Raw genomic sequence first — 22,105 nt, 5'->3', positions numbered from 1 at the left:
CTGCATTAAAAATGTTGTGAGCAGCAGGTTGAAGGAGGTGATTCTCCCTGTCTGCTCTGCCCTTGTGAGACCCCACCTCTGGAATCCTCAGCACAGGAAGGATGTGAATCTCAGGGAGCAGGTCCAGAGGAGGGCTATGACAATGATCAGAGATGGAGGAAAACAGGCTGAGATTTGGGGCTGTTCAGCCTGGAGAAGAGAATGTTCCAGGGTGACTTTATAGCAGCCTTCCTGCAACAAAAGAGGGCTTAAAAAAGGAGGGAGAATGAGAGAACGAGGACCAATTTTAAATGATAGGAGGAAAGCTATAGATTAGATGCTAGGAAAAAATCCTTTACTCAGAGGATAGTGAGGCACTTGAACAGGCTGCCCAGAGAAGTTGTGGATGCCCATCCCTAGAGATGTTCAAGGCAAGGCTGGATGGGGCCCTGAGCAAACTCATCTCGTGGGAGGCACCCCTGCCAACAGTGGGACTGGAAGCAGGTGATCTTAGTCACAGAATTACAGAATCTTTCAGGTTGGAAGGAACCTCCAAGATCACCAAATCCAACCTTTGACTGATCACCACTTTGTCAATTAGAGCTTGGGGCTGACTGCCATGTCCATAGAGGTGCTTTCTAACCCAAGGCACTCTGTGATCTACCTGAGGAGTCAAGTTAGGGAGCTGACCTATTCACACCTTTCCTTACATGGATTTTTGCAAGGGTGATTCCTTGATCCAACTACCTCTGGTCCCATGGGAACCTTAATGGCAGGAGAAAGAAGGCAGCAGGACCAAACGGATCAGAGCAGGCCACACCATTCTGGTGGCTGCCACCTGCTGTGGAGTCATAGCCATAAACTCCACCTGTAGTCAAATGTTAACTGCTGGATTAGGATTTTAATTGAGATCCTTTAAATCCAGTGGGAACTTAAATGGAGTGTGTGTTGTGACAAGAATCACGAGAGTGGAGAGTTCAGCCCTTTCAGGGATAAATAACCTTGTTATCAAGAACAGTGTGCTTTGGGGAGAAAATGTCTGGTGTTAGAGTAAGATAGATACATATATTGTCAACTGCCACTGATTTCTACTGCTGTTTTAATATAATATTTTTTGTGGGTTTTGTAAAAAATACACATATGTATTTGTTGTTTTGGGAATGATCTTAATTACTCTTTTGGCAGTTTGACATCCTTCTGTATATGTTGGATGCAACATCATTTATACTTTTTCTCTGGATTGCTTTTCAAACATAGATTCTAAAGCCAAGGATTCCTACTCCAGAGAATGCAAGCTCATTGATACCTCAAATTGTGTCTTTATGTAGAAGCCAGTTGTTTCTCCTAACTTAATGCTGAAATGTTAAAGCTGCTCCATCCCATGTTCCTGGGCAAAAGTTGTGTCTTCTACTGCTTCCCAACCTGCTCCTTGTAGTGCTCACTGAATAATAATCAGGTATTACTGGTATGACACTTCCCCCTTGAGAAAGGAAAGGCATTAGTGTGTAAATATTGAATTGTTACTGAGTGTGTGATAGCATCCAGAACTTCATTCCTGCAATCTTAGTGAAGGGCTGTATGATCTCTGCGGCTGCAGGTGCACCAGTGCTATTTAAAAACTGCTTTAATTATGCTTATTACATGTAAAAAAAAATTCTTTTATGTCTTTGTATCTCTTGCATTTAAGCAAAATGGTGCAGAGATGTTTTTTATTCTCTAGAGAATGTGTTCTGGACAGATAATACTTTGAAAGTAAGAGTTATTTTTTACTTTTTTAAAATCACAGCTTTTTATTTTTTAACTTTCAGATTTTTAATTTTTAAGTATTTTCAGGTCTAGTGTTCCAGTCCTTGGCCCTGCACTTTGAACCTAGACATAACTAGTTAGTACTGTTAGAAAAGTCGTACAGGAGCCCTGATTAAAGGATTTTGATAAAGTAATTAAAATACTAGTTAGGTTAATTTCTTTCTTTGGCCTGTTTGTTGCTTCTTAACATTATGGAGTTTGGAAATAATCATAAACCATTATCATTCATCTAAAAACTGGAGCAAATTCTTTTCTGTTTACTTTTGAAGAGATTCTAGTGTTAATTTTCTGAACTGTTTGCAAAGCTGCATAGTATTTTGATTTCTTTTGTTTAATTTTTCATTTTTTGCCAGATGTCATGTTCATAGAATGCAAAATCATACAATGTAGTGTCTCTGGAAATTCTCTTGGCTTATTCCATCCAAATTACTTTAAACAACTCTATTTGATTGCTGTTTTCAAAAAGAACTGAATAATTACTGTCCTGAATTCCAACAATATGCACAGGTTTGGTGGAGAGAGGAGTAGATAAAGCATATGTTTACATGACTTCCACAATAAATGGTCTCCCTATACAGTTTGCAAATAGCGATTATAATTTCATGTTAATAAGATGCAGGGAAATGTACTGAAGGAACAGTGCTTTGCTGCTTTTGTCACAGTTTCATCAAACTGATTTTGTCAGCACTGGAGCATAACCCTTGCCACATCAGTTTGAGTGCTCATTAGGCAGCCGATTTGTCTGAATCCTCATTAAATTGATTAACCCATTTACTTATGGATGATGACATGTTATGTGGTACAGGAATGGTGGTTAGGGACTGGGATCAAGACTCTCGTTGACTTTGCTAGCATTCAGTTGTTTGTTTCTGCAATAAAGTTGTGCATTCGAGCACTACAGCAGCAGTAATTTACATTTTGCAGAAGTGTGGCATCAGCTGAAGGGTTGAACTTGCATTGTGTAAACTTGCGCTTCTGTCAGACAATTACAGACAGAAGTTTAGGAGCTTTGTAGGTTTTTAGCCTGCTTCTATTCCCTATTTGTTTCACTTGGGTACTAGACTTTTTCATAAGAACCTAAAAGATTCTCCCGAACATCTGGTTTAATGTAAATTGAATAGCAAAAAGGAAACAAGTAGAAATCGTCCTCAGTTAACACATTCAGAAGAGAGAGATGCTGTTAAGCAGGGATACTTAAAGCACTTCTCTGAAAAACAGCTTTCAGAAAAATGATTAAAATGGAAAAAAGAAATCAGTCAGTGATTTAGGTCAAATTCCATACATTCACAGTTTAAAAATTTGTATTTTTATACTTTGATATGTTGATATGCCTCTAATATTTTAAGGTGCTGACTGTGTGCAGGTTGTGGATGCCAGCCACTATTTTGGTGGTCATATGTGAAACTAGAAAATAAAATCTAAGCATGCAGGGTTTAACAAATAATAAAATATTTTATTTTAGTTCAGTGACTCTGCATTTGAGTGGATGACAAGCATATTAACTCATCTGTGCAATTTTGAGTTGAGATCAAATTCAGTTTGGGATAGCTCAAGAAACAGTGGAGTATTCCAAACTTTATGAAGATGAAGAAGCCTGGATTCTTGAGCGGACAAATAATTTATTGTGGTGAGAATTACATTTGCACTTCCAGGGCTGAATGTGCCATGAACACGATGTGGTGTGAATATGCTCTATGTGTTGGAAAAGCAGAGTGCTTTTTGTGTCACAGGGGTGCAAAACAAGTCTCCTCATGGGCTGTGGCAGTACCGCAGTTTGCAAACAGTGGCCAGAGATCTTCCTCCCTTAATGCAGGACCAGAAGCAGCAGTTGGCTGCGTGTTGGCCAAACTACAGGAAAATAAAATCCAATACACTTTCGAAGATGAAAGAAGGAATTTGCAACATGAAACTAGCGACTGTCTATGGTAGTGAGTCAGACTGAAACCATTCCATCTCCTTCACCCCAGCATTATTGTCCTTCCCCCTGCCCTAGGTGACTTTCTGTCTGATACCTGTCAAACTCCAGCTTTACCCCAGGGCCCCAGACATAGTCCTTGGAGAAATGAGGGATTGGGCTAGCAGTAGGAAGTGGCTGGGCATGGATGAGGTGCAACGTTTACAGGGCAGCCACCTGCAAAAATCCATGTGAAACAGTAGGTTGAATGGAAGGTGGTAGCAGGAGAGGGGAAATAGTCTTGGAATTGTTTGGGAAATAAGGCAAACTTTTAATGGACAAGAGAGTTGGGGGAAAAAAGGTAGGCCATTGAGGGAACTGTAAAAGTGATTTTACAATTTGCTATAAGTTAACTAGAGCTGTGTTGGTTCTTTGCTTTAAAGTAAAGGATAGTCACTACTTAATTTTTAAAAATCATTAGTGTGCATTTATATATACACTGTGACACTAACTATTGTAAGCTTTTTTGATAATAAAAAATACTGTTCCCCCTGTTCAATCTTCTTGGCCTAAGGTTAGGATTGATTATCTTCTTAGGCTTCTTGTAAGGTTAATAATAATGTAATAATAACTTTCTGTAGAATTGAAATGAGACTGAGCATGGGAAAATACCCTGTCATTGTAACAATTGCACAATATTTGTGGTTGTATTTGTTTATTTGGATATGCAGTTTTACTGAGTCAGTCAGACCAGTCTTGTTTCATTGAGGAGGTGAACTAAGTGCAGGAGAACTTGCATCCTTTCTGTAAAAGAGATTACTGTCACTGAATTAAATAGAGCTAGAATTTCACCCACCTTTTTATTTTTTTGGAGGAAACAGCTCCAGAAGCATCATATTTGGGAACTTCTTTATACTAGATGGGGTCTTTTAGAAATGTCATTTATTTTAGTTTACTAATATGTGCCAGTATTTGGAATGATGGGGAGAGTTTACAGAAACAAGTTCTTTGACTTTTCTTTCAGTTCTGTAGAATCATGTAATAGAATATTTGCAAAGTGCATATGGAGCACAGATAATGTTCACACAGGAGGCTGGTGATCAGAGTTAAATTACTGGGCTCTAAATTTTTCTACATCCCCCTCTTTTCCTTCTTCACTTGCTCTGACAGTTACAGACCGTTTCTCTAATAGAGCTTGCATTTGAAGATAAGCCTGCATGTAAACAAATTAACTTTTCTTAAATGGAGAGCCATTTCATCTGCAATAATATACCAATTCATAAACTATCAGAAGCATATTTTTTAAAAAAGAAAAAGATAAATGACCCATTGTATAACACTTACTATTAGGCAGACTAGATGTCCCTGTGTTCTGGGAGATAAGGCTCTTGTATTATTACACCCTAATAAAATGAGTTAATGTTTTAGTATCAGAGATAAAAGGACAGTTGGATATATTTAATAACCAAACTGAGAAACACTTAATTTTAGTTGTCTGTAGCAATATAACACAAATTCCCCTGTAAAACAAATTGCACTTTTGGAATATACTTTAATGTGCATTCGACAAAGGAGAAAATGAGGTGATTGAAGTTCAATTTGTAGCATGTTATTAACCATTTCCGCTTGACTAGATGCGTAAAAGGATAATGGATGAGGGTTTTATTATTGCCTTTCTGCTAAAATGAAGTGGTGTAAAAGATAAGGTGATGAGATTAATGAACATAAGGAAAAGGCGTAATCAATCAAACTCCAACAGGGTGATGAGATGACAGTACTTAAGATTTGCAAGGATATATTTTTTTAAAAGTGGATTTTATCAACACTGACGTTTTGGTTGGGTGGAATGCTAAGAAGCAGATACATGCCAATTTTAGTTATTTTTTGGTGGGTTCAATTACTACTGTATGTTTGAAGCTTCAACAATTAATGTGACAAATTAAAGTTGTTAAGTCTATTGTTAAACTTAAAATTTGCATTAAATCCCCCTATATGATTATTAAAGGAGGATAAGCAAATGCAACTTTTGTCAAGCAGAAAGGATGTTTTATTGATCAGTTCCTCACTGGTGGAGCATTCCTAGATGTATTTGGATGAGTTATTTTTAGTCTGTACTGCCTCAAGTTTTGCATTGTAGTCATTTCAGCATTTCAGTCACTGGTTCTCATGTGCTCAAGGAAGAGTGAGAAATGCTTTCCTTGCCCTGTAATAAGTTCTCAAACATAAAACTCCACAAGATTTCAGCTTCCAACTCCTCAAATAGAAAATTGATTATCTTGTAATGATAAATCTACTAAAGTTTCTAGCTGTAAATGTGTTCCTCTTTGTAGGGTGAGATATTTTATATTCAGATCTCAAATCTTCTTTCCTCTAACACATATCTTAAAATTGATTATCTATAATGCTAACACATTATGGGAAGAATTGATTACAGGTGTTTTTCTTGTAAGTATTTCAGTTCAGCTAGAGAAAAGCCTAAAGGTAGAGAGCCTTAAAATTCAGTTTTTTTTTAAAAAAAGAAAGAACATGGAGTTCCACACCAAAAATCACTTAAGAACTGCAAACACCACTAGAAAATATTTTTTTCTAATTCCTCCAGTTTCCTGCTCCTTTTTCAAAATGTGGAGCTGTCTAGGAGGGGAGCTGCTATCCAGTTAGGGTCTTTTCCCTACTTGAAAAACATTTAAGAAGGGCTCCCACATAATTCTTTCAAATGTGGTAAATTTATTTGATAAGGGTTGCCTATTAAAAGTCTGCCTTAAGTTAGTATTGTAAATGAAACATGCGCAAGCAGGATAAGTTGCTGTATTTTTACAAGAAACTTAGTTCTTGGCAGCACTTAGGCCAGGATGGATAGGATATTGCTGTGGGGTTAGGATTGTCTGAAGAGAAGCAGTTGGAAATGCTTTTCCCTCTTGACTTCAGCGTTTATGAAACACTGTTAGGTACTGGCTGGAAACTGGGGCTTTGTCAATACTCCCACATTAGACTTGGCTCTTAGGAAAACTTCCAGTTGTGCATAACAGCATCATGGGTTTGGAAGATAAATGCATGACACAGCCCAGATTAAAATTCTTCACAAGAGCTAATATTTTCACATAGACTTGCTGCCCTCTCTCCTCCTGTCATCTGCAGAATTCTTTGATAGACTTATTTTTTATTAGGCTCTCAGGAGTAGCAAGTTTTAGATTTAATACCCCAGGGGGAATGGCAAGGCAAATCATGTTGTTGGATCAATTGTTCAGCTATCCCCAGACTGCTGTCTGTGGATCTGTTACACTTGAATCACATTTTCAGCCTTTCTTATCAATCATTTGGACTAGAAATGCTGTTTAATTTTCTATTGCATTTTTAAGCTGAAATAAGGGTTTTGTTCTTGTTCTGTTCCCCAGAATCATAACAGTGGTTGTAGACCTTACATTAGCTGTGCCCCTGGCTTGCTTAATCTTGGAAAAGGGTCTTTGCTTGTAGGAATGCTTTAAAGCTGAATTTATATTTCTTTAGTTTAGCATTTACTAAGATGAATATCAGCAGTTTTTGTATGAAACCTCCTCTTCACATGCCTTTTTCTTTTTTTAAAAACATGGGGTAAGTTTTAATTGGACAAATAATTTCTGTGGGTGATCTTAAGGGGGTCTCCCTTACAGGCTGTAACAAAACCTTGGTCAGTGACTGATTTCAGTCAGTTCTTTCTTCTGAGAAATTAATCTACTTTTACAGGAATATAAGAAAAACGTAAAAACACAGATACAAAATACAAAGTATACTCATGTGGGACTTTATTATAAAAAAGAGCACACATGAGATGTGTCCTTTGATAACTAAGAACAATTCCTCTATTTTGTTGTCATATCTGTATTTGGCTTTGGTTTGCAGTACATGAACTCGCAGTGGGTGGAGAAGGGCTTGAGCAGTGAAGGGTTTTATAGCAGTTCTGTGCTATCTTCTTATCCAGCTTCTGAGAGCAAGAGGGAAGATTTGTTCAGTATTACATACAGTCCTGGGTACCCCAAATGAGGCAAATGTATGTCAGCACCTGCAGCTGCCCCACTTTACTTGAAGAGGAAGAGGTTCTTGCAGCACCTGAGAGTCTCTGCAGCACAAAGGTGGCATTAAGCCATTTTTGCATCCACATCCTTTTGCAAGGGGCACCTTCTGTGCCACATCTCTCACAAAACACTGTGCAGAATCTTCCAAAGTGAGCGGCTGGCTTGGCAGCTCTGGACTCTGACTTTTCTCCTTGCCTTTGAGAGGCACATCTGTTCTATGTATGGGCTTGCTTCCCATTAATGAGCTGATCAGATGCAGTCTTTCTTGATGACTGGTATTCTAGTTTCCTGCCAGATGTGTGGGGGAGTTTTTGTTTTTGTTTTGTTTCTGATGAAGGAATATGAAGGTCAGCTTACAGGTCACTGATTAAAAAAAAAAAAAATCCTTCTTTTTTCGGCATTGAAACTAATTTTTTTTTCATTGCCAGTTTGCTTTCTGCTCCTCCTTCTGCAAGATCAGATGGAAACAGCAGACACTGGACAGCTGCCAGTGTTGCAGGTGTAGTGGTTCCTTCTTGGTTGTAGTTGCTGCTTCCACTTGCACATGCTCTGGAGAGACCTTTGCTGATACAAAGCAAAAGTAGCCCATGGGAGAAGTCATAACCTGAAAGTGGTGAAACAGGCCAGGTGCAGGGCCCAGCAGTGGAAATCTGACATGACTATTCTCATTTGCTGTTCCAAATACAAATTTGGAGAGACATTTACAGCAAACATGAGCCTTATTTTTCTAAAACAGAGTCTCCCCAGGCCAGTGATCACAGCACCAGCCTGACAGAGCTCAAGAAGCGTTTGGACAGCACTCAGAGACACAGGGTGTGACTCTTGGGGAAATCCTGTGCAGGGATGGAAGTTGGGCTTCAGTGGTTCTTGTGGGTGTCTTTGAGATTCTTGCTCCTGTTTCTTACGTTTCACCATACATAGTAAGTAATACTGGTAATACTGCGGTGGATAAGAGCTGCTCTGAGTCTGGAAATTGTCCTAATTTTCAGACTCTGTACTTACTAAAGATCAACCAACAGTCTGATAAAGACTATCGTCCGAGACTTTTCTGCGTATGAATTTTATAAAAGGAGAAGGACCAACCAGACTTTAAACTTAAAGGAACTTTAAAATTAAGAAAAACCCAAATCTACAACCTTTCGGTCATTATACGTGTGTGAATCTATCTATCTATATATATCTATATATCTGCTTGATTCCTTTTCACTGTTTTTCTGGCACTTCCATCTTTGAACAAGCGAACTCTTTTTAGGACCTGTTTTGAAATCCTCTTTTAAAATTGCAGTAGCATTACAGCATCATGGCATGATTTTGAGCCACTAGTCCTGTATTGTCTTCTACTAGGAAATTTTCTGTATGATTTATATTTTCAAAGTATGTATCATGGTCATACTTATCACCTCAGAAACATACTTTTTTTTCCTTAATGGGACTACCAGATTCTAGGGAGTGTGCTAAAAAGTTTTAAGATTTAAAAGGGTTTTTATTTTATAATCTCCTTTCCAATAATAAAACATTTCCATAATGAATTAATGAATTCAATCTGAATTTTTTTTTTTTTTTGTTAGCACACAAGGAGATGGGAAGACAAATTAATTGATCACTTTTTGCAGAGTGAAAATTTGGAATATCTAAAGCTTCCTGTTCTTTGTCTTTTAGGGTTTTTTTTGCATTAATGAACTTGAAGGTGAGCTAACTAACAAGGTAGCAGTAGTTGTGGTGATAGAAAGTTATGAACCAATATAAAAGGGTTGTGAAGGACTTTTTAAAGCCATCTAGACACCTGCTTCTCAGCTTGATAGATAAAATGATGGCAAAGGGAGTTTTCCCATCTGGTTTTCCAAAATTCTGTCTCACACAGGGTAAGAAGTGCACTGCTGCACCATTCATTACTAAAAGTCTTAATGCTGATAGTATTTTATTTCAGCATTTTTGATGCAAATTCCACTATTTAATATTATCAGCTTATTTTCACAACTTCTACACAGTGAGAAATCATTTCAAGGAATTCTGCTCACTGATGCTTAAGCTCTCTTCTTGAGCTTTTGCAGGTAATGTAATTTTTTCAATGTATACACAGTGAAATGAAAACAAGCTTCTTTAATATTTCCACTTTGTCTGTTTAACTGATGGAATTCATTGACACATGAAGTCATGAAGTTGTATGATTTAATGCAGTCCAGAAAGACTATGCTGAGTTATTCCTAAATCATGGAAAGATTCTTGGTTTTGATTTGTTGTGTGCATTGTTTTACATACCAGGTGTATGAAGTTTGTATATGTAGGAATGTCAGTGCTGTATCAAATACCACAAACAGGTAACCCTGGTAGAGGAAAAAGTGTTGCCCTTCTCCAGGTGATGTAAATATCAGTATGAGCCATTCATATCTACCTCTTGAGGAGCAGATCCAACTAGCTCTTAAATCAGAATGTAACTGAATCAAGATATCAGACAACTCCTCCAAGAATCTGTGAATTCCTGCAATTCTGGCTCCTTTTTATCGTAAATAAGCCTGCTGTCGTATTTTCCAAACACAGGTATAACTTTATGTCCTTTACCTTGCAGGGCTTGGACAGCCACCCAAACCTGTATTAATTTTCTTCTTTTTGGACTTCCACTCTCTGAGGCTGCATAGTTTACTTCGCATAACTGTCTTTAGCAATCAGATGTTCCTGTTCTTTGGGTTAATTAAATGTTTTCTGATCGTGGTAATGAACCCCTGCTCTCTAAAAGCCAGCAGGGTTAATCGAGAAGGAAAAAAAAATAAAATTGTTTATGAAAACAGTTGAAGGGAGTAGGAGAGTTGGTAGTAAATTTGCTGGCATTGTATGCAGATTTATTAGTCTATGTGAGGTGTTTAGAGCCACAAAGTCTTATCAGAAAAGTTCTGAAATACAGGCTTTCTCAGTAATTTCATTTCCAAGTTAGATTGGGATAATCAGAAAAAAGGTTACCTGTAGTTAGTAGAAGACGACTTTCATAAAATTTACTTTGCATGCATTTTTTTTCACACTGAAATGCATCTTAAGTGACAGGATAAAGGGAGAAAATATAGTTGTGCATTCCTCTATTTTAATAATCTGGGAAATATTTTTCATGTCATCACAAATTTACTTATCTGTGGTCTGAGACAGATTTTATTCTTATTATTCTTATTATTTCCAAGCACACGGTGTTTTTATTTGTTTATTGTGGAGAGAGAAATGATTTCAAAACTGAATGGATCTAGAAACAGAACTAAATCCTAACAAAAGATCGAACTATTTACAGGTCCAGAGGCCTTCAGGTATTTGAAGCTAATATAAACAGCATAATGTGATATAGGAATTTCAGTTTGTGGTAAATCTGTCTGTCCCCAGCAGCTTCAGATAAAATAATTCTATCCTTCTCAAGCACATCAATTTGCTAGTCGGTGGTTCATGTATCAAAGAGCATTCTGTGAAAATATCAATATCATTGGTTAATATAAATGAAATTAATTTTTAAAGCTGGGCTAAAGGTTGACATCTGAAAAATTGCATTACTTTGCAGAAGAGAAATTTCTGTCTTCCAGTGAAATTTCAGGTCATAAGGGCAAGTAATTTTCACAATCTTCAATGGGAACCAGTGAAATATGAACTTCATTGTCACCTAGCCCCAAAGCGATAAGATAAAATGAGCTGATACATCATTTGCTGTGGTTTTATCATCTCCTTCAGTAATTGGAAGAGAAAACATAAGAGTCCTTTACCACCCCCCTCCCCAGTCCCTTCACCACCCACACCCAGGCATAAGCCATTTTGCTCTGATCAATACAAAGGTCACAGAGTAGTTATTTATTTATTTAATTTTTTTTATGCCGGGTAAAACTGTCTAGTGGAACATTAAAGTAATGAATATGTTTAATTGAGTTTGTCACCCATGAAAATGCTGAACAGGACTGTGTAACAGACTGCATGCTCACGGGGGGACTGGTTGGGAGGTTGGTGCTCGTTGCCTGTGGATTTCAATGGCTGATTTTGTAAATATCTGAGATTTAAAGCGAATATCTTATTTGTTGTTTCTTTGAGAAATCTAAAGTAAACCAATAAACAGCTGTGATTCATTGAAGAGCATGTTGATATTTAAGATTATTAGTAATCTGATCTAATTCCCTGTTAATTCAGGTGTACTTAGATGTATTTGAACAAAGAGCAGGGTAAGACCATTTTACTGTGGATCTGCAGGCAGGAACTGAATAATACCTGGACAGTAGAATCCAGGGATCCTCAGCTGGAAGGTTGAGGTTAAGGTAGAAATCCAGGTTTCTTGTGAACTGAGTGTCAGATTTTGTAGCCTCTGAGTGCTGTAATTTTGCCTTCCTGAGTAAAAATGACCCCAAATGACCTGGAATGTTGCTAGAATGTATTTATAAATTTTATGTCTCAACTGTAATCAAATTAGAATGTAAATTAAATGCTCCATATTTCTATTCAGTGCTTTGTTGGGGTTTTTCCTTTGTCTTGCATTGTAACTTGTTTAAAATTAAACAAATGTGTATCAGTTTTAAAATAAGCTATTTAGCTTTTATTTTACTCTTGGCAGTTAAGTTGGCTGGCATATTAAAGTAATATAATTATTCAGTTACTGTTTCAGTTCTATAATCCATTTGCAGACTTAATTGCTTCTAGCCTATTCACGTTTTCAAGATCAATAGTACTTTTCTCTAAAATAAGATATATGATAGCTGATTGGCTTGCTTAACAGGTAAAGCATTCCTTTAGTCTTCAGTAAAATACTACTTTTCTAATTCAGGAGGCAGCTGTAGTGATGGGGGGTGTATTTTAAACTATTGCATAAAGTCTTTTACAATAGTCATTGTTTATGATCAACATTCAAGAAGGATTTTGAAGAAAAGGTAGAATGGGGCATTAGTATTAAAAACTGTAAAATGACAGAATAGCTTCCAAGTAAGTGAGCATTTTAGTGTTGGGGAAATTAGCTGATAAATGGCTGTAAATGGTGAGGACTTACTTATATATGATCTTAATTTGTGGACAGCACTGTGCTACCTGAGTTTTCATGCAACTCTGATTTCAGAATTTCCTCCAGGTAGAATTTGAAGCTGGCTGTTCTTTGCTCACTAATTTCTTGGGGAGTTTCCTGCAGCTGTGCAGTGTCAGGGCCATCAGCATGAGTACAGTGACTGAGTACAGGTTTAGACCTTCATTTTTAATACTTAAAGAAGGGACTTCATGCAGAGGAGAAAGTAATTTTGTATTTTTAATAATGTTGTCATGCTGCCTGTTCATCTGGTGTTACCAGAGTCTAATTACAGAACAATTTGTCTGATGAGATTTTTGAAAATTGTAGAAGTTTACAATTGCCTCACTTTTTACGTGTTTTTAAATGGAATGGTAAGCAGCATAAATTGTCTTTGCTCCTGAAAGGTGCTGTGTCTTTCAAAACAAATGAAATGTGCAATGGATTGAACTTCAATTTTGATGTGTTCAATCAACTGAAATTCTGTAAATACTTTCTCACGTGAGGAAGGCAATTAAATGAGATTTTACACTCTTATTGGTCTCTGCTCTACAACTTGTTCCAAAACTGGTGGTGACTAAAGGCAGGAATGAGTTGGGTTTTAACCTCAAAAATATTATACAATATTATTGAGAAGATAGTTGTTTTCACCCATAAGCCACACAACACAGAGCTCCACTTCATAATTTAAGAAGTGGAGCTCTGTGTTGTGTGACTTATGGGTGAAAACAGTCAAATGCAAAAATAGTTCTCGAAAGTTGTAATTCTGATATCAGAAGTGATTTAAAAAAAACCCAAACAGTTTGCCAGGATAAAAATGCTGAGTTTAATTTGAAGAACGACTCAGTTTCTGCCAGTAGGAGTTTCTAACAATATTTTCTGGGGAGCAAAAGGATTTTTCAGGAGGAAAAATACTTAAGAAGTACTTGGCAATACACGTGAAAGAGGCGCGTTTGTGCTCTGGACCTTTCCTGTGCCCTGGCTGGAGCGGGGGGCGATGCTGCGGTTGCCATGGCGGGCAGTTCAGTGGCCAGCCAGGCCTCTGTCCCGGGGGTGTCCGCGGAGTTCCCGAGAGCGCAGCGTCCCAAAGCAGGCCTGCTCCCACCTAATCCACTTTTAATTGAACTCCGGACACTTTGAAGTGAGGCCTCAGAGCAGGCGAGAGCATTCCTGCTCCGTCCCGGAATGATCCAGCCCGGCCTCAGCTGCTCCCCGTTGTTAACGAGCGCTTCAGAGAACGGCGCGGCCAATGGTGGCCGTGGCGTTTGTTCCAGCTCCTGTTGTAAATCTTCTCTCGCCCAGTTCGGTAAATTCACCGTGGCTCTACGAGGTGTGCAGTGCAAGGCCCCTCTGCTCTCCTCAGCTTGGTGTTTTCCCTTCCATTTTTGAGGAGGCCGCAGGCAGCGAGCTCTGGGCCTCGCTGGCGCAGGGCTCCGCTCCCACGGAAAGCGCTCGCTTCCCAGAAGGAATTATTTCCTGCGCTGCTTTTGCTATGTATCCACGTAGTAAGCGTTCGAATTCGCCATGCACAGAGCGATGGGGACAAACACGCTGGTGGGTTTTAATTGTTGCAGGAAGAGTGGAGGTTGCCACATTGCCCTCTGTCTCTCAAAAAAAAAAAAATTGCAATTAGAAGCTCCAACTTCAAGATTGTAAGATGGATGAATACCAGCAAAAAGTGCTAAGAGATTTCTGTGCATGAGCACTGCGCAGAACTTTGTTTCCTTTGCTACCTCTTTGGTTGTTGTATTCTTAGGGGGTATTTATATGCATGTGACAAAAGCCAACTGCAGCGCTTTTGAATAGCACCACAGAATTTTACAAATCTGCCAATTAGTGTGGATGGCTTATTGGTGAGCTATGGGAAGTGTCAGCCTGGCCCAAGTCTGTTAGTTCCCCAGTTCCTGAAATGTTTAGCAAACACTGACAATCTCTGGTCCTTCCATCACATTGCTAGAATGTTGAACTGGAATAATTACGTAGCTTTTTCCGTCTCTTTCTATGTGTGTGTGTTTGTGTGTGTTTGCTGGGAGAGAAGTTGACTGTGGCACTTGTATTGAGGTGAAGATGAGGGATTAAGTAAAAAGAAGGTGTGGGAGATTATTTGCTTTGTATGTTCTGATCTCTGCTATCAGCTTTTGGTTTGCCAGTCTTGTTTGCTTTTAATTCATAAAACTGGTCCCATATTTTATACTGTACTGTGTAGTGCTTTTATGATGGTGCATCTGCTCTCTGTGCTACAAAAATGCAGGTTTTATTTGTCAATATATGCTACACATGAGGCAAAATCCTCCTTTATTAAAAACCTGTTAACAAATTGTTGGTTTCACTAGCAGTCTTTGTTATGGTAAGGACTTGAATTTCACTTTTTTGTTTTTATACACAATATATTGCTCAAGTGAAATTGCGGTAAGAGTGACGTTAACAACAATTGCATCCGAGTCTCCTTTTCTATTAGGTTTCTATTAAGTGCTTTTGTGTTTGCTAAAATTGACAAATCTCAGATTTTCCTTTTCCTATAATTTGTTAATCTGAGGGAGAGAAGTGCCCAGTCTCTCTGTCCCGTAACACTTACATAATTAAGCTTTGAAACGCAAAGGAAAAAGTGAAGCAACAAAGAAACGAAGTGGCTGAGGACTGAAAATGGGATTAGTTTGAATTGTGAAGGCAGACTAAGCATCTGTGTCTGTCAGATGGGATGACAGGAATTGTAACAAGTTACTTTGACAACCGCTTACTCCGTAGAGAGATTATGCTGAGTTCATTTGCAGGTTTGTGTTTAACCTTAGCTGACAAAATGATACTTAACCTCTTATACAGCCAGCCTTTCTGGTTCCAGAATTAATGAATGCTGCCTTAACCATAAACCTAAGGAACATTTTTTTTCTTCAAAGACATTTTTTTTTCTTTCTTATTTGTTACAGGCCTGTTATTACAATGCTGGAGGGAGTGCAGATAAGTCTAATGCTACTAGAAATGTATTTCAGAATATGGTTTTATGCTTTGCTGAGGTGCCAGACATTTAATAATGTTTTTGAAACTCTGAAACTGTTATGAAAAATAGGCAGTTGTCTTTGAAGGAAAAAATGCAAGCAAATGTTTAAAATATTTGACATAAGTAGTTGAACTCAGGAGTACAAAAAATGCATTAGAGACTTATAGCATAATTTGAAGTTTGAGTGAGTTTTAATTTTGCTGCAGGTTTTGCATGTAACTGGTAGAATCCATGTTTGTGGGACAAAGCGTTTCTCTTTTACAAGGTATTACCTGTCCCTATTTAAGATATTTACAACATCCTCTCTGTCTGCTTCTCCTAGATTCTGGCATATACAGAAGGACTCCATGGAAAATGGCTTTTCTCAGAGATTCGATCGATCTTTTCCCGACGTTACCTCTTGCAAAATACAGCACTGGAGATATTCATGGCAAATAGAGGTACAGTGAGCTTAAAGAAATTACAGCTGTGGATGTGGGGACAGGTGCATTCTGTTTGGATGTTTGGTCATGTCTTGACATGGATTTGTGTAGATAGAAGAAGGGCTTGGATTAAATGTATCAGTATTTAAGTTAGTATTTTTCCATAATTTAGTTTCTCCTTCAGATTCCTTTTTCAATGATAAATTATGATCAAGACTGAACACTGTACATTATCACTTGCCTCACTTTCATTTATATCCATGTGTTTATTTGGTATTCACTGAGGACTCCTGCTCAAGACAGTCCTACCTCTGATCTGTTATGCATATAGGATTTTTTGTGCCCTCTTGGAAGGCTGATAGTTGCTAGTGGTACACACCAAGAACAACGGAATTAAAGAATTTTGCTACTGGATTAGACCAGTGATGCTATGCCTTCGTGCTGTATTTAAAATAGAGCATTGTTTTGGTAGTGGTATTGTCCAACAGAATACTAATCACATGCATAAACACTTGTTCTCTCTGAAGCCATAAATGTCCACTGGTGATGCCATAATTAGCTTGTTATTTAGATTTTTAGGTTATTTCGATTTTATTTGCTGTTTCATAAGTGTCATTCACAGGAAGATAGTGTTTTGAAGATTATTTCTAGAAAATATCTAGAAAGTAAATTTGTAAATGTGTGAACCAGTTAATGCATGCATTTTTTAATTAGTTCTAGACAGTCAATCTGTGCATATAGGTTTAATTTCTATTCATAAAGGAAAACAAATGTAGACCTTGTCTGATGTGCAACAGTGGCAACTCCTGTTGACTTTCCTGTTAGTGATATATAAAAGGAATTCTGGAAATTAAAAAAAAATATATATCTACAGAAATCTAAAGGAAACTTGTCTGATCTGTTGAATACCTGAGCTTAGGGCTGCATTGTTTTGGTTGAGAAAGCCTAAAATGTGTAAAATCACGCTGTATTTCAACTCTTGTACTCGCAGTGGGTGTCATGTTCAACTTCCCTGACCAAGCAACAGTAAAGAAAGTGGTTAACTGTCTACCTCGGGTTGGTATTGGTACCATCTTTGGACTGCCCCAGACCAGGTATTTTTACAATTTGAGTTAATTTTATCTGTCAGTTTGAAGAGTTCTTTTTTTTTTTTTTTTTTAATTCATCAATCCAGCCTGCATGATTTGAAGTGCTTATACCTACTAGTTTACAGAACTTGGAGCAGGAAACCCTTAGGGAGTATCTTGATTTTTTTTGCTGTAAATAGTTTGTTTTAAATAGATTTCTGTACATAAAAATGGGGTTAAAATAGTTTGGGATGTTTTCTGTTGTGTTTTGTATGGTTTTTTATGGAGTCCAGAAAAAAAAAAACCTCTTGGTTTGCAATTAAAGACATTCTGTAAGAACATCAGGATTTCTATTTACAGAAACAAATTATGTGTGAAAAATTTTAACATTGAAGATGCATTTGCTCAATATTTCATATCCATTTGTACTGATCAATTTCTTTGCAACATAATGGAGGTTGCAAAAAAAATCAGTTGCAGTTTCCTTGAATTGTTTACCAATACCTGTAAAGACTTTTTAACTAAAACTGCATATATATTTTTTACCTCCCTAAGTGATGTGGATGTGGTATTTACAGATGTTTTTGTTATGAACAAAATAGTCCTGGGAATTTTATGATAAACTCTCCTCTGTTTGATTTATCACTTCAAGGAATGACTTTACAGTCTTCTTTCACAAACATTAGGAAATCTGGCATCAAATTATAAAAGTTTGAGTTATTTATGATTCTCTCCCCAGCACTGTCCAGAATTCGAATCTCAAGAGGATGGACTTCATAATGAAATTCTATCATCTTATCATTGTTTTCCTTTGTTCTTTAGGGATTTTGAAAACCTCTCCCTAAAGATGACTTTATTCTTACATGGAATTCTAAAAGTATTGTAATTTTCTGATTTAATGATATTCTATCTCTAAATCTCCAGTAACATATTTCTGTAATACATCAAGCCATCATGGAGCAGCTGAATTTGCACAGCTGTAAAGGTTTCTGTTGGAGATTTTTCAAATCTTGACATATCCAGCTGTCAGATGCTTTAATTCTTTTTATTCTTATTAGATTATAAAACTTTAAAAATGAACTTCAAGTATTCAAGTGGCAGTTTGATCTCCAGAGAAATCTACCATAAACCTGGTAGAAAGAATATGTACTACTGCCACTAAAAATCAGATCTGTAGAAAAGGAAGACCCACCAGGTTTTCTCATTATTTTCTTCCAATTTTCTTTGTTTTCAGACGCATTTCTTTGGCTAGTCCACGACAGATCTTCAAAGCTTCCAACATGACCCAGCGGTGGCAACACCGAGAGATTTCCAACTTTGAATATTTGATGTTTCTAAACACTATAGCAGGTATTGCTAATTACTATATATCCAAATTACTGTAATTACACAGAAAAGGAGTTAATCATGGCACATTCTCAGCAGCCATGGGGCACAATTAGATTTTGCTCTTTTAATGAGTAATATTTTCTGTGTATGATTATGTCCTGAAGAAGCTCACAAAAATTCTCCTAAATTTACTTTATTCGTAATTATTTTTATGTTTATGTAAGTCTAGACAGGTATTCATAATGCTGTGCTGAGCTGCACTTAAAATCAGAATATCATGACTGTTGTGGGGGGGTAGGAACTATATAGACTGTCAATTATTTAGGAAAGCCTCAGAAATAGGAACTTCTTTATCTTAATATTCTCAGTTTTAATTTTCATATGTACTATCCTCCCTAAATGTCATAGATACAAGTTCTCTGTAGAGCTGGGAAATCTCAGTCAAGGAACAGGATATTCCTGGAGCCAATACCACTGTAATAGGATGCATGGTTGGTCTCAAAAAAGGGTGTAGTGCCTGGATTGCCAGTGCTGCTGTTCTAGGACACCGTTAATCCAAACCCAGCCCTAATTTGTTTCCACTTATTTGTCTCCTAACCACTCATTCTGTAAACACTAAGTATCGGGGTCAAGGGTGGTCCCCGACAATACTTTTTAGTGTTCTTAGATATCAGGGCAAAAGTGGCAAAAATTAAAGAAGAGTGGTATGATGACCACAGCTTAGTAACATAAAACACTTTAACAATAACTAAAGTAAATGTGGCATGAGGCCCAAAAAACTGAATACAATAACCAAGGGGGCAAGGTTGAAGGAGCCAGTGGTTAGAGACAAAGATACAGGGAGGTCCAAGGTATAAATATGGGGCAAGAGAGGGGGTAGAGTTGAGGTTAGGGTCCAGTGGGGTAGGTTGGGTGGGACACTGCATCAACTAAGGGCCAATGGGGCTACAAGGGAGGGAGAACATTCTAGGAACTGGGAGTGGTGATAATTAATTGGGAAATGGGGGGTTAGGAATATGTGTGAGGTATTAACATAGGCAATCCTATAACTCTTTGGAACTTTTTTCTGGGGTCACCACAGCTTAAACAAATGCCTCCCAAGGTTTAGGGCTGGGGTGTGATTCTTCTTTGGTGATGGTTACCTGACCTGGAATACTGGTCAGGCTGACTCCCACAGCTAAGCTACATTTTGTTTAACTCTGCTTACCCCATCAGCTTCTAACTAGCTGGGCTTCACTTTACTAAGTGGGGCCTGACTGTTGGATCTCATGACATCCCTTTTATTTTCCAACTTATTCTGTCCTCTTAGAAAATTTCTCAATTTTCAGCTGTTTTCTGTGTTATTGACAGTGGTGAAAGGTCTGTTAATTCCCTTTCAGGCTTGGCTCTTGCTAACACGATAGATATAACAAATGCCTGTGCTTGCACTAATTGCATTTTATACAAATGGTCAGTTTTGGTGCTTTCTGTAATCAGTCATCAAGTCAGAGGTGCCAGGATGCTGGCAGATTTTTAAAAGTAGGGGTCGATCTGCTTGCCTTGTTACTGCTCAAGCTGAATGAGGCACATCATGACACTGTTTTCTGTGGCTCTAATGAATGACCCATTTCAGCTTTAATATATAATCAAAATAATAAATGAAATTCTTATCTGCTTATCGTTTGAGGTTAAAAGAAACAAAAATATAACATTAAGGAAAGAGGGAAGGTTGAGTTGCCCATGATAGGGAGTTAAAGATAGTTATCCTAGAGTCCTGTAAGTAGCCATCATCATCAATAACAGGTAATGTGCAATACAGCCAAGTGATTAGGGAAAGACTGACTCTACCATTTAAAAATTCTGCAAACCAGGATGGAAAAATACTGTGTGGTGCAAGAAAACTGGAAGACAAACTTCGGTGGTGGTTTAAAAAATATTTTCTGACAACCTCACAGATTGGATTGTAAAATAATATTCCTGGGGAAGAGGTTAAAACTTGTCTTTGGAGACTTTTAAGACCAGGCTGAACAAAATCTCAAGAGCATGCTGATTGATGGTAATGAATGAATGAGCGTCTGCAACAATATAATAAAAGGAGACAGGATCCATGTAAAAACTGCATTTTAAATTTAGAAACCTGGCTTCAGGGTATGTACATGTGCATGGTATATGTTTATTCCAATTGATTATTTCAGTTTTACCGGAAGAAGTGTATTATTTCCATCTTAGATACATAAAGATTTACACATGAACCTTTAGCCAGACCAAATTTTCTGTCCCGGTAAATGTTGGCATATCCATAGATGGACAATGGGCAAGGATGAATTCCCCTCAAGGTGAATTCCCTGGATGAAACAGTTATTAATTGAAAAATTCTTCAGTCTAAATTCCGGAGCTACTTCATTCTTCTTTCACATATTTTATTTAAGACAGTATGAAAAAAAAAGCGCTTTAATTTTTAGTATCAACAAAAGTCATTGACTCTGTATTTTTTTAAGTGTTCCACCTTAAAGAAACAGAAGACAAGATTATGTAAACAAAGAAAGGAGAAATGTGTAGGAAATGAGTGAATTTAACTGTCAATCTTACTGTATGCAAAAGAGTTTACAATTAAAGTCAAATGGGCTGAAATGTTTTAGATTAAATGCTAGCGTATTGTCAACTTTTCCATTATCCTTTCAATAAAGCAAAGTAGAATATTGAAATGATAACACATCTGAAATAAACTGCAGTTCTTTCATACAGCTCATAAAGTTCCATTGTTGTATCTTTAGAGATTGGAATTTTAGTTAAATCTAACTCTATTCACAGTGGGGGTTTTTTTGTGGTTTGTCAGGTCGAACTTACAATGATTTGAATCAGTACCCTGTCTTCCCTTGGGTTATCACCAACTATGAGTCAGAGGAGTTGGACCTTACACTTCCTAGCAACTTCAGGGATTTGTCAAAGGTACTTGTTGTCAAATATACCTTTATATTTTTGTCATAGTAGGTTGCAGTCTTGTAAACATCTTCTGCTATGTTTAATATGTTAATGTTACCTGCACAACCATTAACAGTGTTTCATTTCTTCATGTGCGTACTGATAATAGGAATCAGATTGTATGAAAATGAATTATTAATGTATTCTTATTGCTTCTGATTATATCAACCTAATAATTGTTGTTGGAAGGTGCTCCTAGTTGGAACATGGACATTACATTTAATTTCAAATTTTAATGAAGTTGGAAATGCTGAGGCTGTTAAAGATTAAAAATTAGCCTTTTTTGTTTGTTTTTTTCTGAAGAGAACTGTGCTTTTTTAGTACCAAACCCTGTGATACCATTATATTTTATGTACTTTTAAATCACTGCCCGTATTCCAATGAGTAGAAATTTTATTTTATCACTTCCTCTGTGTACTCCTTCAGGTATGCTGGAGTAATGCAGCTGTCAGACAGACATTGGCAGGTTTGAACAACTTTTCCAAACAATTCCTTTGTGGCAGAGTAGCCTTGTGGGTTTTTTCCACAGTCCCCTCACCATTTGCAGGCTCGATATACAGCCTGTTTATAGAATGTGATTGTTCTCTTGCAATGCTTTCCC

At 37.4% G+C, this 22,105-nt stretch overlaps 1 protein-coding gene across 1 annotated transcript in view; it reads left to right on the top strand.

Annotated features, from left to right (window-relative positions):
• Positions 1-22,105, top strand: part of LRBA (LPS responsive beige-like anchor protein) — a 364,271-nt gene that overhangs the window by 227,719 nt on the left and 114,447 nt on the right. Inside the window, exons 40-43 of the mRNA XM_062493665.1 lie at positions 16,048-16,165; positions 17,139-17,241; positions 18,449-18,564; positions 21,359-21,471. Coding sequence (XP_062349649.1) covers positions 16,048-16,165; positions 17,139-17,241; positions 18,449-18,564; positions 21,359-21,471 — 450 coding nt within the window. The remainder of the gene's footprint in view (positions 1-16,047; positions 16,166-17,138; positions 17,242-18,448; positions 18,565-21,358; positions 21,472-22,105) is intronic.

The sequence above is a fragment of the Cinclus cinclus genome, chromosome 5 (assembly GCF_963662255.1).
Source record: "Cinclus cinclus chromosome 5, bCinCin1.1, whole genome shotgun sequence".
Lineage (NCBI taxonomy): Eukaryota > Metazoa > Chordata > Aves > Passeriformes > Cinclidae > Cinclus > Cinclus cinclus.
The sequence above is the reverse complement of the archived record's forward strand: the minus strand, read 5'-3'. Positions and strand labels throughout refer to the sequence as shown.